Consider the following 11676-nt stretch of genomic DNA (forward strand, 5'->3'; position numbering starts at 1 on the left):
ATAAAATGCATCGTTGGTCTGGGATTGATTCTAGTTGGTGGGCCCATGAACCATTTCTTATTCCAGCCATTGCACCATGACTAATATATCAAATACCATGGTATGTGCTATCCTGTCTGTGAGATGCTGCACAAAAAATATCCTTTTTTACTAATGGAAAAATATAGCAGGTTTTCTCTCCGAGACTTCATGTCAAAATTACCAAATGTTTGACATCCAATAGCCAATATTAATAAATCTAGTGGTGTGATTAAACAAACTAACAAGTGTTTAAACTTGAAAAGTACAAGTCCTGGGAAAGGTGCATATCAGATATCATACAGACAACTACCTAATAATTTATTGTGTGTGTTGTGAAAACAAACGTATAGTTCGAGCAATCAATTATAGAAGTTTAAATTTTTACATTAATAACAAAACATTGATGGTTGAAGAAAGTCTAGATTCTAGCATGTAATTAGTCAAGTTACAGGCAACATGTCGTCTTTTTACTTAGAATCAAAACCGTACGAGGATTCGGAAAGTTATTTTTTATTAAATATAACACACCAATGAAATATTATTAGTCAAGTGATGGCAAATAAGTCCACATGGTGAAGTAATTGCAGCATTGTTTAATCTGTCACTACCGATTTGTAAATATTACTGAAATACACCTTCTCAAAAATCAGTTTTTACCAGTACCTGTTAAAAATATCCATTTGAAAAACAGTTTTCACATCCAAGTAGTGCACAATATTTGTAATGGAAATTAATACTGAAAACAAAAACCTCACAGACCTGTCAGTAAATTTACAAAAGAAAATGAATGTCTCCAGCTTCTAAACATGCTTGTTTTATTAAATGTGACTCTAGTAGTATTTTATCTCAAGTTTTAAAAATCCATATGACCTCCATCTGAAAAATAATGTCAACTAGGTACAAATACTACTCTAATACAGACTGCTTAACTATATAATAGTTATAACACTCTTGAGCTTTGCAGACATCATAATTAAATTGTAGTGACGGACAAGACATAACAGCTATTCGTCCAGCCAATTTTAACTTTCATAATTGATTACAATAGGGAGTTACTTCCCTTCTAGTCGAGTACTCCATGGGGCCACCAATAACAGTTTTATGTACTCATTGTTCAAAAGCTGGCAGTGAAATATATACTTACTATAAAAATAACATGCTCTTTAATTAGTATTTACATTAAAAAATGACATGATATTGGAAATGTGTAAACATTTTCATTACATGTCCTATAAAAGTTGAGACTTTAATAAATAAATAAAATTAAGATGTTTTATTTTAATTCTTTCAGTTTTCTAACATAGAAACTGGATTCAAGTTTTCAAAACATCACTCATTGGCTGGTTCGTGTAAACTGCTGACTGATCACAAAATGTATGGCAGTAAATGCAGTTTAAAAATAAACCTTCACAAGTTGTATCACCGCTACATATTAAAAAAAAGAAAGAAAACCCCAATAAAAAACGAATCAAAACATGTATTGGAACATTTTAAAGACAGCAAAATGTTAAAAGTTACACTCTAGACCACATTCAAACAGATTTGAGTGAAATATGACCACATGGCGGAGTCTTTCTGTTGGATGTGACTACTGATTGAATCTCAAGTGTGATTGTATATGCACATGTACAATGAACAATGCAGCTCTGGTTGCTCTTAACCAAATAACTCAGGTCTGTATCTATATCTATATATTCTATAAAGTCTACCAGCATATATATTAAATATTTTCTGTTAAAATGGTGACAACACTTGTAAGTTGCTTAAATAGTTAATGGTCATGCATCACACTGATACACAAAGCATAATTATGTGGCTATTAGCATGTGATCCTTGGCAAGAACATTTTGTTTTAGTGAACTAATCAAAGAAGAACACGATATAAGCACAAATGTAGAGCATATATCAGTTAGAGGAGCTACAGGTCACTGCCAGTGTTCGACAAATGTTTGAGAAAGTCACCAGTCCTCACGGAAGCCTTGACTAGTGCCCTGTGTATTATAGTAATACAGTTGATAATTTCCACTAGCCCAGACCAAACATTCACTAGCCAGGACAAAGGGCTAGTGGATTTGTCCAACCCTGGTCAGTGGAGCACCACCACCAATGGGTCCAGCCACATCTCAACATTCAGTAGTAAACCTGCTACACTAACAACAACAAATGTTTCAACTGTTTAAAACTGCTAATCACTGACACTGTTCTCTTCATTTATTCCTCTGGTAAAGCCTATTACGAGTTAAAAATGCCCACAAGTATTAAACTAACAGATCAATCAAGGAGACATCGAGTTAAGAGATGTCATCAAGGACTTGTAGATATTGTACTTCAGACACTCGTGACATACACCCAGCACTATTATACACCATAATGTACACTATTTACAACTGATTAAACCAGCCCTCAGCACAGATGTGTCATTCAGAACGTGACTCGGTCCATTGGTTCACTGTGAACAGCACGTGATTCTGGCATGGAGACTTTACAAAACGGCACAAAGTCAGAGACAACCAACCACTTGTCCAATACACACACATCTGTTCAAGAGCAAATGTTAGAATGTTTGACTTTATGAGGTGAAGAGTTCGGACTACTGGGCTTTCTTCATCGCTTTCCACTTGTCTTCCTGCCGTCTCTCCAACTCTTCTATTACAGCCTTCAGCTGTTCATCCTGGAAAAAACATGTACTTCATTAGAGAGAGTGCAGTCAGACGGTCCACTCTTGCCTGGCGCTCAAACACTCAAAATTACTGTCTAATCACAACCTATGGAGGGGGATGGGGAATAACTTCCAGTAAGAGGAGGCACAAACTGTATTTGGGGCTACAAGACAGAGTTTTACTTTTATATACATACAGAGTAGGACCAAAACACTCCCATACTTTTCATCCTCAGCCCCCCCCCCCACCCCCACCCTGTTCCTATGGGCCAGTAAATGTAGTTAAAAATGTTTAAAGTTCACATTTAACTCACCACTGTTGGATCCTTAGGAGGAAAGAACTGACTCTGAAAAATCAAGATAAAATTGTGATGTGAGCTTCATTTCATACACATGCATGATGTATTTCTGTTTAAAAACTACAGGATTTTGACTGGACACAAAGTATTGTCACCAGAATTTGTCTTTCTGATTTGAAAAAGTAATTTGTGTGTAGCTAAACGGTACATCCTGAAATAATTTTGTTAAGTTTATTTTAAAATATTCTGCCAAATTAACTTTGATTTCATATATATTAAAATGTGGTTCTGTTATGTTGCAAGTTATTTGTACTTCACATGATGTACATGTCCAGGGAACATTTAGTTTTTTTCACAATCTTGATCAGCGATATTTCTAGTCAATTGAAAATTGATCAGTAATTACTGTTAATGTTTTAAAATTGTAAAGTGATTTCTGACACTTGCGTAGCGAATCGTGATGCGATACTGAACAAAATGTTCCATAATGTACATGACATAACCCAATGGTAAAGCGTTTGCCTAATGGGTGATCGATCTAGAATTGATCACCGCTGGGCTATTTCTCATTCCAGCCAGTGCTCTACAGCTGGTGTCACATAATGTGTGATCGATCTAGAATTGATCACCGCTGGGCTATTTCTCATTCCAGCCAGTGCTCTACAGCTGGTATCACATAAGCCATGGTGTGTACTATTCTGTCTATGGAATGATGCATATAAAAGATCCATTGCTGCAAATCAAAAAGACAAATCCGTGACATAGTGGCAGTGGGTTTCCTCTCTCATCTGTGTGGCCCATATATCCAACACCATATAACTCTAAACCATAAATTATGGGCCTGGTAACCTATAGGCTATGATACATTGATCTACTTTACATTTCCCATTATCATCCCATCACAAACATCCTAATACTTTCTTACTGTACCAACACATGGTTTTGTGTTCAGTTTTTTGAAACACCATACAAATGATCAAAATTTAGGTTGTGGTGTTTTTTGTTAAAAAGATTTTGTGGAGAATGAAATATCATTGTCAATTTTCTTAATATGTTAACCTCTGGTGACCTGTCACAATCATTATCAACTTATTTCAATGCCTGCTTCGTTCACATCTACTGACAAATACACGTACAGTTAGAATGGCCAGTAAGATCAAGTTTCAAATGAAAGGGTTAACCGAATAGTCAATGAAAATAGTTTTAAAAAAACAACAACAAATAATATTTTAATCTCTCACCCGTTTTGACATCATCCACTCCTCAAAGAACTCTGGTTGGTTGAAATAATAGAAGAGACTGACAGGAAATGCCATGTAGACACCCATCTGACAAAGTAAGTAAAATAAGACAGAGTGAAATATTAATGATGTACATGTCAATGGAAATACATAAATATATGAAATGTTAATATGACTAATACACAGCAATTTGACTGCTTACTGCTATTAGATTTCTTCACAGATTTTCACTGCACTATGCTAAAGCTTTAGTGATTCATCAGGATAAAATTACAGGTGCTGTCTCTAGATTATTATTAGTTAAGCACTTAGAATAGATCATCCAGTTCTGTTCGGTACACCCAAGTCACCTAAGTCTGCACTACACATCATCCAGTTCTGTTCGGTACACCCAAGTCACATAAGTCTGCACTACACATCATCCAGTTCTGTTCGGTACACCCAAGTCACATAAGTCTGCACTACACATAAGTCTATGCATGTTAGTTACGTTACATTACATCTGTACAAAAAAAAATAAAAAAAGAGTTGGGCACGATTTCATTAATATAATTCAACATGTTTTATCGTGCATGTTTTCGAGTGCAAATATGTGCCTTTTTATATCTGCATTTTCGCAAGCGGAATACTATTAAAAATTTGATGTCAACAAAGTGTACTTTTAAGCTGAAAGTAAATACTACGTGTTATGACGTTACTGTGATGAAAAACTTAAGCGCAGAAAAATTGCTCATCGATAACATTTTTTTTAGTGTGTTCAATGCCCGCATGGGGAATCACGTATAAGGATAAGGTCCTATGTAAATGCATTGTGTCGATAAAATCACGTGCGGAAATGTGCACGAAATCACAGTAACGGAAAGCAGGCCTAGGGGTATATTTGTAAACAAACAAACAATGTTAATTAAAAAAATTTACAAATTGTCAAAAGAACACATACCGATTGTGAAAATAGTATATATATATATATATATAAATCTGAATGAAACACTGAATTGATGCACTAAAGGCACAAGCTGCCAGTATAGATCAGTGTTTTCTTAGCACCTGTCAACATGTCACCAATCTAAAATAAACTATAATGCAATGTCTACTGCCTAGACATTTTGACCAGTGGTGTGAATGACCCATTTGTTGTTTACATAACAGTAGCAACTGAAGTGGCTGTTTTAATTGTTGCTGTGCACACAGACTGAATACTGGGGAGAGGGTCACGGTGTCACTAATAAAGAGCTTACTGCTAGAATTAAAAAGAAGAAAAAAAAAAAATCAATTTTTAACTCTCAGAAGTAATGTTTATTATTCCATTATATCATTACAGTAGAGACAGCACCGGAAGACTGGTAGCGCCACTCACATCCATTACACCATTGCCGAATGCAAGGTTTGAAAAGCACATGTTAGTTAACGTCTATAAAACATTTATTGTTTAATACTGGAAGAATACCAGTACTTGTAACAGGTATAAAATACATTGATAAAACTTTATAACAAATATAGAACTCGTGTCACTTGCCACTTTACGTTTTATTCAGTGGCAAAGTGAAAAAGTAGCGATACCGCATTTAATTATTGAAAAATAGTGTTGTTGTCGTTATTGCAAGTATTTATTTTTGTGAGGTAATTATATTTAATTTATTACTCTTGCAGTACATGACAAAATTTAGATGTTTTGATTTATTGTATAACTGTGATCGCCCGTTAACAACATCTTCCTGTTTGTCTGTTTACTACAATCCAAGATGGCGGATATTTGTTTACATTTTCAATGATTTGTTATTATGAATACATTTATTGTGGCCCTGACACATCTGTTGTTAGGGAATCACATAAAAATAATCCCTATAACCACATCTTTATAATTAACGGATGTAGGTCAAAATGTCACTGGAAAAAATGTCAAGTCAAAATATCAACTATTAAAGTGGAAGGAAGGAAGGAAATGTTTTATTTAACGACGCACTCAACACATTTCATTTACGGTTATATGGCGTCAGACATATGGTTAAGAACCACACAGATATTGTGAGAGGAAACCCACTGTCGCCACTTCATGGGCTATTCTTTTTCGATTAGCATCAAGGGATCTTTTATATGCACCATCCCACCGACAGGATATTACACACGACAGCCTTTGTTACACCAGTTGTGGAGCACTGGCTGTAATCAATTAAAGTGGTACCCAGGTAAAAATGTCAACTTTGACATTATACTTAATGTGTAAAAAAAACTTTTTAAACGCCTAACCATGTATTCTACGACTTTTCGTTTCACCAATTAAACCACTGTTTGCAAACCTTTGACAGCACTAAATGTGTATATAATTGTCTCATTAACACAGCATAGGTGATGTAATTTAGTTTTTTAATGCCACTAACTTTTTTTTTTTAAATCAAAGACAGGCTGGCTAATAAGCCATACAAACAACAATGAAGCATTCTCTAATGATTCCAAATTTTGTAATTATGAAGAAACTCAATTTCCCAAAACCTAACATACATCTGTTATCTCTCTTGCTCTGTCCTTCTTTTCCTCTTTCACTGTCTCACTTCTCTCTATCTCTCATATAACACACACACACACAAGTTGACATTTTGACAGAGATACAACATTAATGGTACACATTTTGTCCTCTTACATATTGACCATTGACCTGTATATCACTTTTTCCATAGCCGACTGATGCTCTTTACTCTGTACAGTTGAATGCTGTGATAATGCAGGTAACGAATGAGGAGTTACATGTAGCACATGACGATGATAGTAATGTTCATTTGTAATGCACAAATGAGTTTTATTACATTCCACATGTTGTATGATATATGCTTATGCAACAAAAATGGCCGTTTTCTTATGTTGAACCCTTTTTGGGGGTGGATGGGTATTATAATGACCAATTAGTCGATTATACTGATTATATTAATGGTACTGAAGGTGTTTTATTTGAAAATAATGAATACATTCCTACAATTTTGAGTGTGCCAAACTTTTTGGGTTTTTAATTTTTGTTTGCAAAACGGAGTTACCTACCCTGATTACAATTTTTTTATTTTGGGGGTCAGGGCTAATTGAATTTTTTTTTTTTGAATTTTTAAAAATTCTTTTAAAGGTATTTCTTCAGTATAGCAAACAATCAATATCATTCTTGTCATATTTAAAAAGTGTCCGCGGTCCCTAATTACAGTAAAATAATAATTTTTAATTATATACTCTTCAAAAAAAGAAACGCAAAAGGGTACAAATGGGTTATAACTCCGATTTTATGTTTCCTACCGGTTCATGCTTTGTGAATATAAGGTCATTGCATGTCCCAAACACATTCCCACGGTTACATTCGATAAAACGCAGCTACTGTACAATAAAGTTCCAAAATGTGAATATTCGCAAAAACGCAGCCACGTGCAAACCATGTCACCACTGCACGTGCGTTGTTTGCACGTGCAAAATGAACACCGACAGTATAAAAGTGCAGGGTGTTCACTTGCCTGGCCTCTGTATCTGGCCGACAGTTGACAATCCAGGACATGCCACGTCTCAGTGAACCGCAGAGAAACAATGCCATCGGCCGTCTAGACGCAGGCGAATCCAGAACGGCCGTTGCCAGGGCATTCCATGTGTCCCCAAGCACCATCTCCAGACTGTGGGACCGTTACCAGCAACATGGATCAACACGTGACCTCCCTAGATCCGGTCGACCACGGGTCACTACCCCCGGGCAGGACCGCTACATCCGGGTACGCCACCTTCGGGAACATTGACTACTGCCACCTCCACAGCCGCAGCAATACCAGGTTTGCGCAGGATATCCGACCAGACCGTACGGAACCGCCTACGTGAGGTAGGAATTCGTGCCAGACGTCCAGTTCGAGGTGTCATCTTAACACCACAACACCGTCGACTCCGACTGCAGTGGTGCCAGATTCATCGACAATGGCCTCAACTGCGATGGAGACAGGTGTGGTTCAGTGACGAGTCCCGATTTCTGCTCCGACGTCATGATGGAAGATGTCGCGTGTATAGGCGTCGTGGTGAACGTTATGCGGCAAACTGCGTGCAGGAAGTGAACAGATTCGGCGGGGGTAGTGTCATGGTGTGGGCAGCCATCTCACACACTGGCAGAACTGACCTGGTCCACGTGCAGGGCAACCTGAATGCACAGGGCTACATTGACCAGATCCTCCGGCCACACATCGTTCCAGTTATGGCCAACGCCAACGCAGTGTTCCAACATGACAACGCCAGGCCTCACACAGCACGTCTCACAACGGCTTTCCTACAGAACAACAACATTAATGTCCTTCCTTGGCCATCGATATCACCGGATTTGAACCCAATTGAGCATCTATGGGACGAGTTGGACCGACGCCTCCGACAGCGACAACCACAGCCCCAGACCCTGCCCGAGCTGGCAGCAGCCTTGCAGGCCGAGTGGGCCACCATCCCCCGACGTCATCCGTACTCTGGGCAGGCGGTGCCAGGCAGTTGTCAACACACGCGGAGGCCACACCCGGTATTGACTCCAGATGACCTTGACCTTGGTGGTGTGTCCTATCACTTACTCACAATGGACTAGAGTGAATTGTGAACAATCCTGCAACATTTGGTAATTATCGGACTCACCATTCAATAATTAAATCAATTCTCCAAATGTTACGACAATGTGGTTTTGCATTTCTTCTTTTGAAGAGTATAGATTTTCCGTTATTAAAATATAAAACAAATGCTTAAGTGAGCAAACTTTAATGCCATCAGTGTATATATGGCAATTGCTGTGTCAAGCCCTCAGGTCATTATTTTGTGCAATAATACTGCATGGCAGAGCAATGGATTTATAGACATGATAGAGTATTGTCTGAATCCATTCCAGGGCCCCGTTCCACGATGCGATCTTAGTCCTAAGATTACCGTAAGCGCATAGCTACCCTATGCATTTAAGTTGATCTTAGGGCTAAGATCGCTTCGTGGAACGGGGCCCTGAATAACTAAATCAATCAGTGAATCAAATTCAATCATAACTCAGTTTTCCAAATGACTTGTTTCCATCCAAATGTGTACGCACAATCGTATATTATTATTTTCAATATATATATATATATATATATATATATATATATATATATATATATATATATATATATTATTTATATTGTTGTTATTGTTTAGTTTATGAAAAAAAACTTAGTAAAAAATATCAAAATAAACATTTCTACGTCCAAAACTAATCTAAATTTTAGAAAAAGTGCCGATTTTATCACGAAATCACCTCCGATTCATGTTAAAACAGCAATGTCACCTTACTGTGTTAAAGACGAAACTAAAATATTATCACTTCGTGGCACATACTTTAAAAACTTCAAGCTTCCAGCCTCCCATCTTCGAATAATGGATAAATAAAGTGCCTGTAGTTCACAAATTAACCTTAAGAAGTTACAAAATATACACAAATTTCCTTGCGTTCGTTCCGCTAGTTTTGGAAAGCGAAGCTATAACAAGTAACTAACGACTCGTTTCCAGTTCTACGAAGGGAATGTACTCCGGCTGTCTGCAATGATCATCACGTTTCTCAATGTTCTTTCTAAAAGCCTACAACAACTGAGTCTCCACAATTTCGATGTCCATCTCTGTAGGGCAAAATTACCCCCCCCCCCAAAAAAAAAAAAAAAAACAACAACAAAAAACCCAACAACAACAACAAACCAAACAACAAAAAAAAACCAACAAAAACTAACACGCCCCCACTTTAAAAAAAATAATAAATAAAGGAAAAAACACGAACCCATCAAAAATACCCCAACCCAACACCCCTCCCCCCTTAAAAAACAACAACAAACAAACAACCCACCCACCAACACCAACAACAAAAATGCATTTTTGTTGTTGTTGAGTGGTGAGGTGGTGGAAGCCATACACGTACGAGACGGGCCAGTGCGGGAGCAACTAATCAAATTCGGTAAAAACGAAAACGTATTGGAAAATTCGGGGAAAATGGGCTGGCCTGAAACCTGTTCACCATATATTTCCATTACTCCACCCACAATATTATTTGTAATCCATACAAAAATGCATAGTGATTCGTTCGCAACCCTACCAAACAGTATTGCTAATACGAATAATATTATTATCCAGATTCGGGCATTTTCGTTAAATTCGTATAAAAATCGGCCTGCCCCCTAACAAAAATAGGAGCCAGTACGCCCAGAGCCGGTTTAAGGATCCGCGGGCCTGAAGCACAAATAACAGCAAGGCCCCCTTATATATATTTTGCAACCCCCTCGGGAAGAGGGAAAAATTGACCTGGGGGAAATAAATGTACACGTTACCGCGGGGCCCCCTGAAGCTAAACCGGCTCTGCGTACGCCTACAACAACAACCACCCCCCCCCCCCCTCCCAAACAAACAGCAAACAAAATAAAATAAAACAATCATGAAAAACAAACACAACTAACAACAAGGGCCAGTTGGACTATTTCTCGTCCCAGCTAGAGCACCACGACTGGTATATCAATGGCTGTACGTGGTATGTGCTATCCTGTCTGTCGGATGATGCATATAAAATATTCCTTACTACTAATGGACAAATTTAACGGGTTTCCTCCCTAAAGCTGTATCCTAGCCAGCCGCGAGAGATTATTTTAAAAATCATTGATTTCAATTGCCGTATCCTAACTGCATGCAGGCAGTGCCCATATCCAATGAAGGTTCAGGCACGCCTGTCCCGGACTTAACCTCTGACGTCGCCAATGAGTAATTCCGGGACAGGAGTGGGTGGGCGGAATTTTGAAAAATTTAGTAGAGTCGAAAATAACCATGTCTGGTCAAATTAAAGGGCAAACAGAAAATTTGAGTGCTCATCCAAGTTTTGAAGGTGATTTGAGCAATTTAGACGGACTGTCAAAATAAAGGGTATCAGACTACTTATAAAAAAATAAACAATATTTTTGAAATGACGGCCAAAAGGTTTAGAGAGTGATAAAGTCCATACTGACGGAGGCAAAGGTTGGCCAAGGAGGACACTACGGCGAGTGCAGGAGCTCGGTGGTCTGGAGATTCGGCAGTCGGGGACGGAGTTGTGGTTGCATCAGCAAGATGACGAGTGCTAGGTAGGCCTTCCCGAAAACCTTCTCCACTATCTACCAGCTCCGGTAGAGGCAAGGCGGAGTCGTCCGAAGTGGTGTGCAGGCTTTTGTCCTCTTCCAACTTCTTCTGTTTCCCAGAATCGGCATTGGGCGACGAAGCAAACAGAGCCGCCGCCGGTGGTTTATTAACCGGTTTTGCCCCCCCACCCCCCCCGTGCCGCCCCTGGCGCATGTTTCCTCTTCCTCCATCTTCCGTGGGGCGGGATGTAGCCCAGTGGTAAAGCGCTCGCTTGATGCACGGTCGGTTTAGGATCGATCCCCGTCGGTGGCTCCATTAGGCTGTTTCTCGTTCTAGCCAGTGCTCCACAATTGGTGTAACA

General features: G+C 38.5%; 1 protein-coding gene across 1 annotated transcript; it reads right to left on the reverse strand.

The window, feature by feature from the left end:
• Window positions 1-515: 515 nt before the first annotated feature.
• LOC121375106 (protein PET100 homolog, mitochondrial-like) lies at window positions 516-10460 on the reverse strand. Its single transcript, XM_041502349.1, has 4 exons — window positions 9564-10460; window positions 4221-4307; window positions 2995-3027; window positions 516-2692 (listed from the first exon to the last, which is right to left on the reverse strand). Exons 1-4 carry the CDS (start codon window positions 9591-9593, stop codon window positions 2612-2614), a joined length of 231 nt encoding a protein of 76 aa, XP_041358283.1. The 5' UTR covers window positions 9594-10460; the 3' UTR covers window positions 516-2611.
• Window positions 10461-11676: the final 1216 nt, after the last annotated feature.

The sequence above is a fragment of the Gigantopelta aegis genome, chromosome 6 (genome assembly GCF_016097555.1).
Source record: "Gigantopelta aegis isolate Gae_Host chromosome 6, Gae_host_genome, whole genome shotgun sequence".
Classification (NCBI taxonomy): domain Eukaryota; kingdom Metazoa; phylum Mollusca; class Gastropoda; order Neomphalida; family Peltospiridae; genus Gigantopelta; species Gigantopelta aegis.

Excerpts from the sequence above, each read along its gene's own strand:
- LOC121375106 (XM_041502349.1), bottom strand. The coding sequence starts at position 9,593 with ATGGGAGGCTGGAAGCTTGAAGTTTTTAAA. Across the intron at positions 4,308-9,563 it reads GGAAGCTTGAAGTTTTTAAA|ATGGGTGTCTACATGGCATT; the intron begins GTATGTGCCACG and ends TTACTTTGTCAG. Across the intron at positions 3,028-4,220 it reads AGTGGATGATGTCAAAACGG|AGTCAGTTCTTTCCTCCTAA; the intron begins GTGAGAGATTAA and ends TTGATTTTTCAG.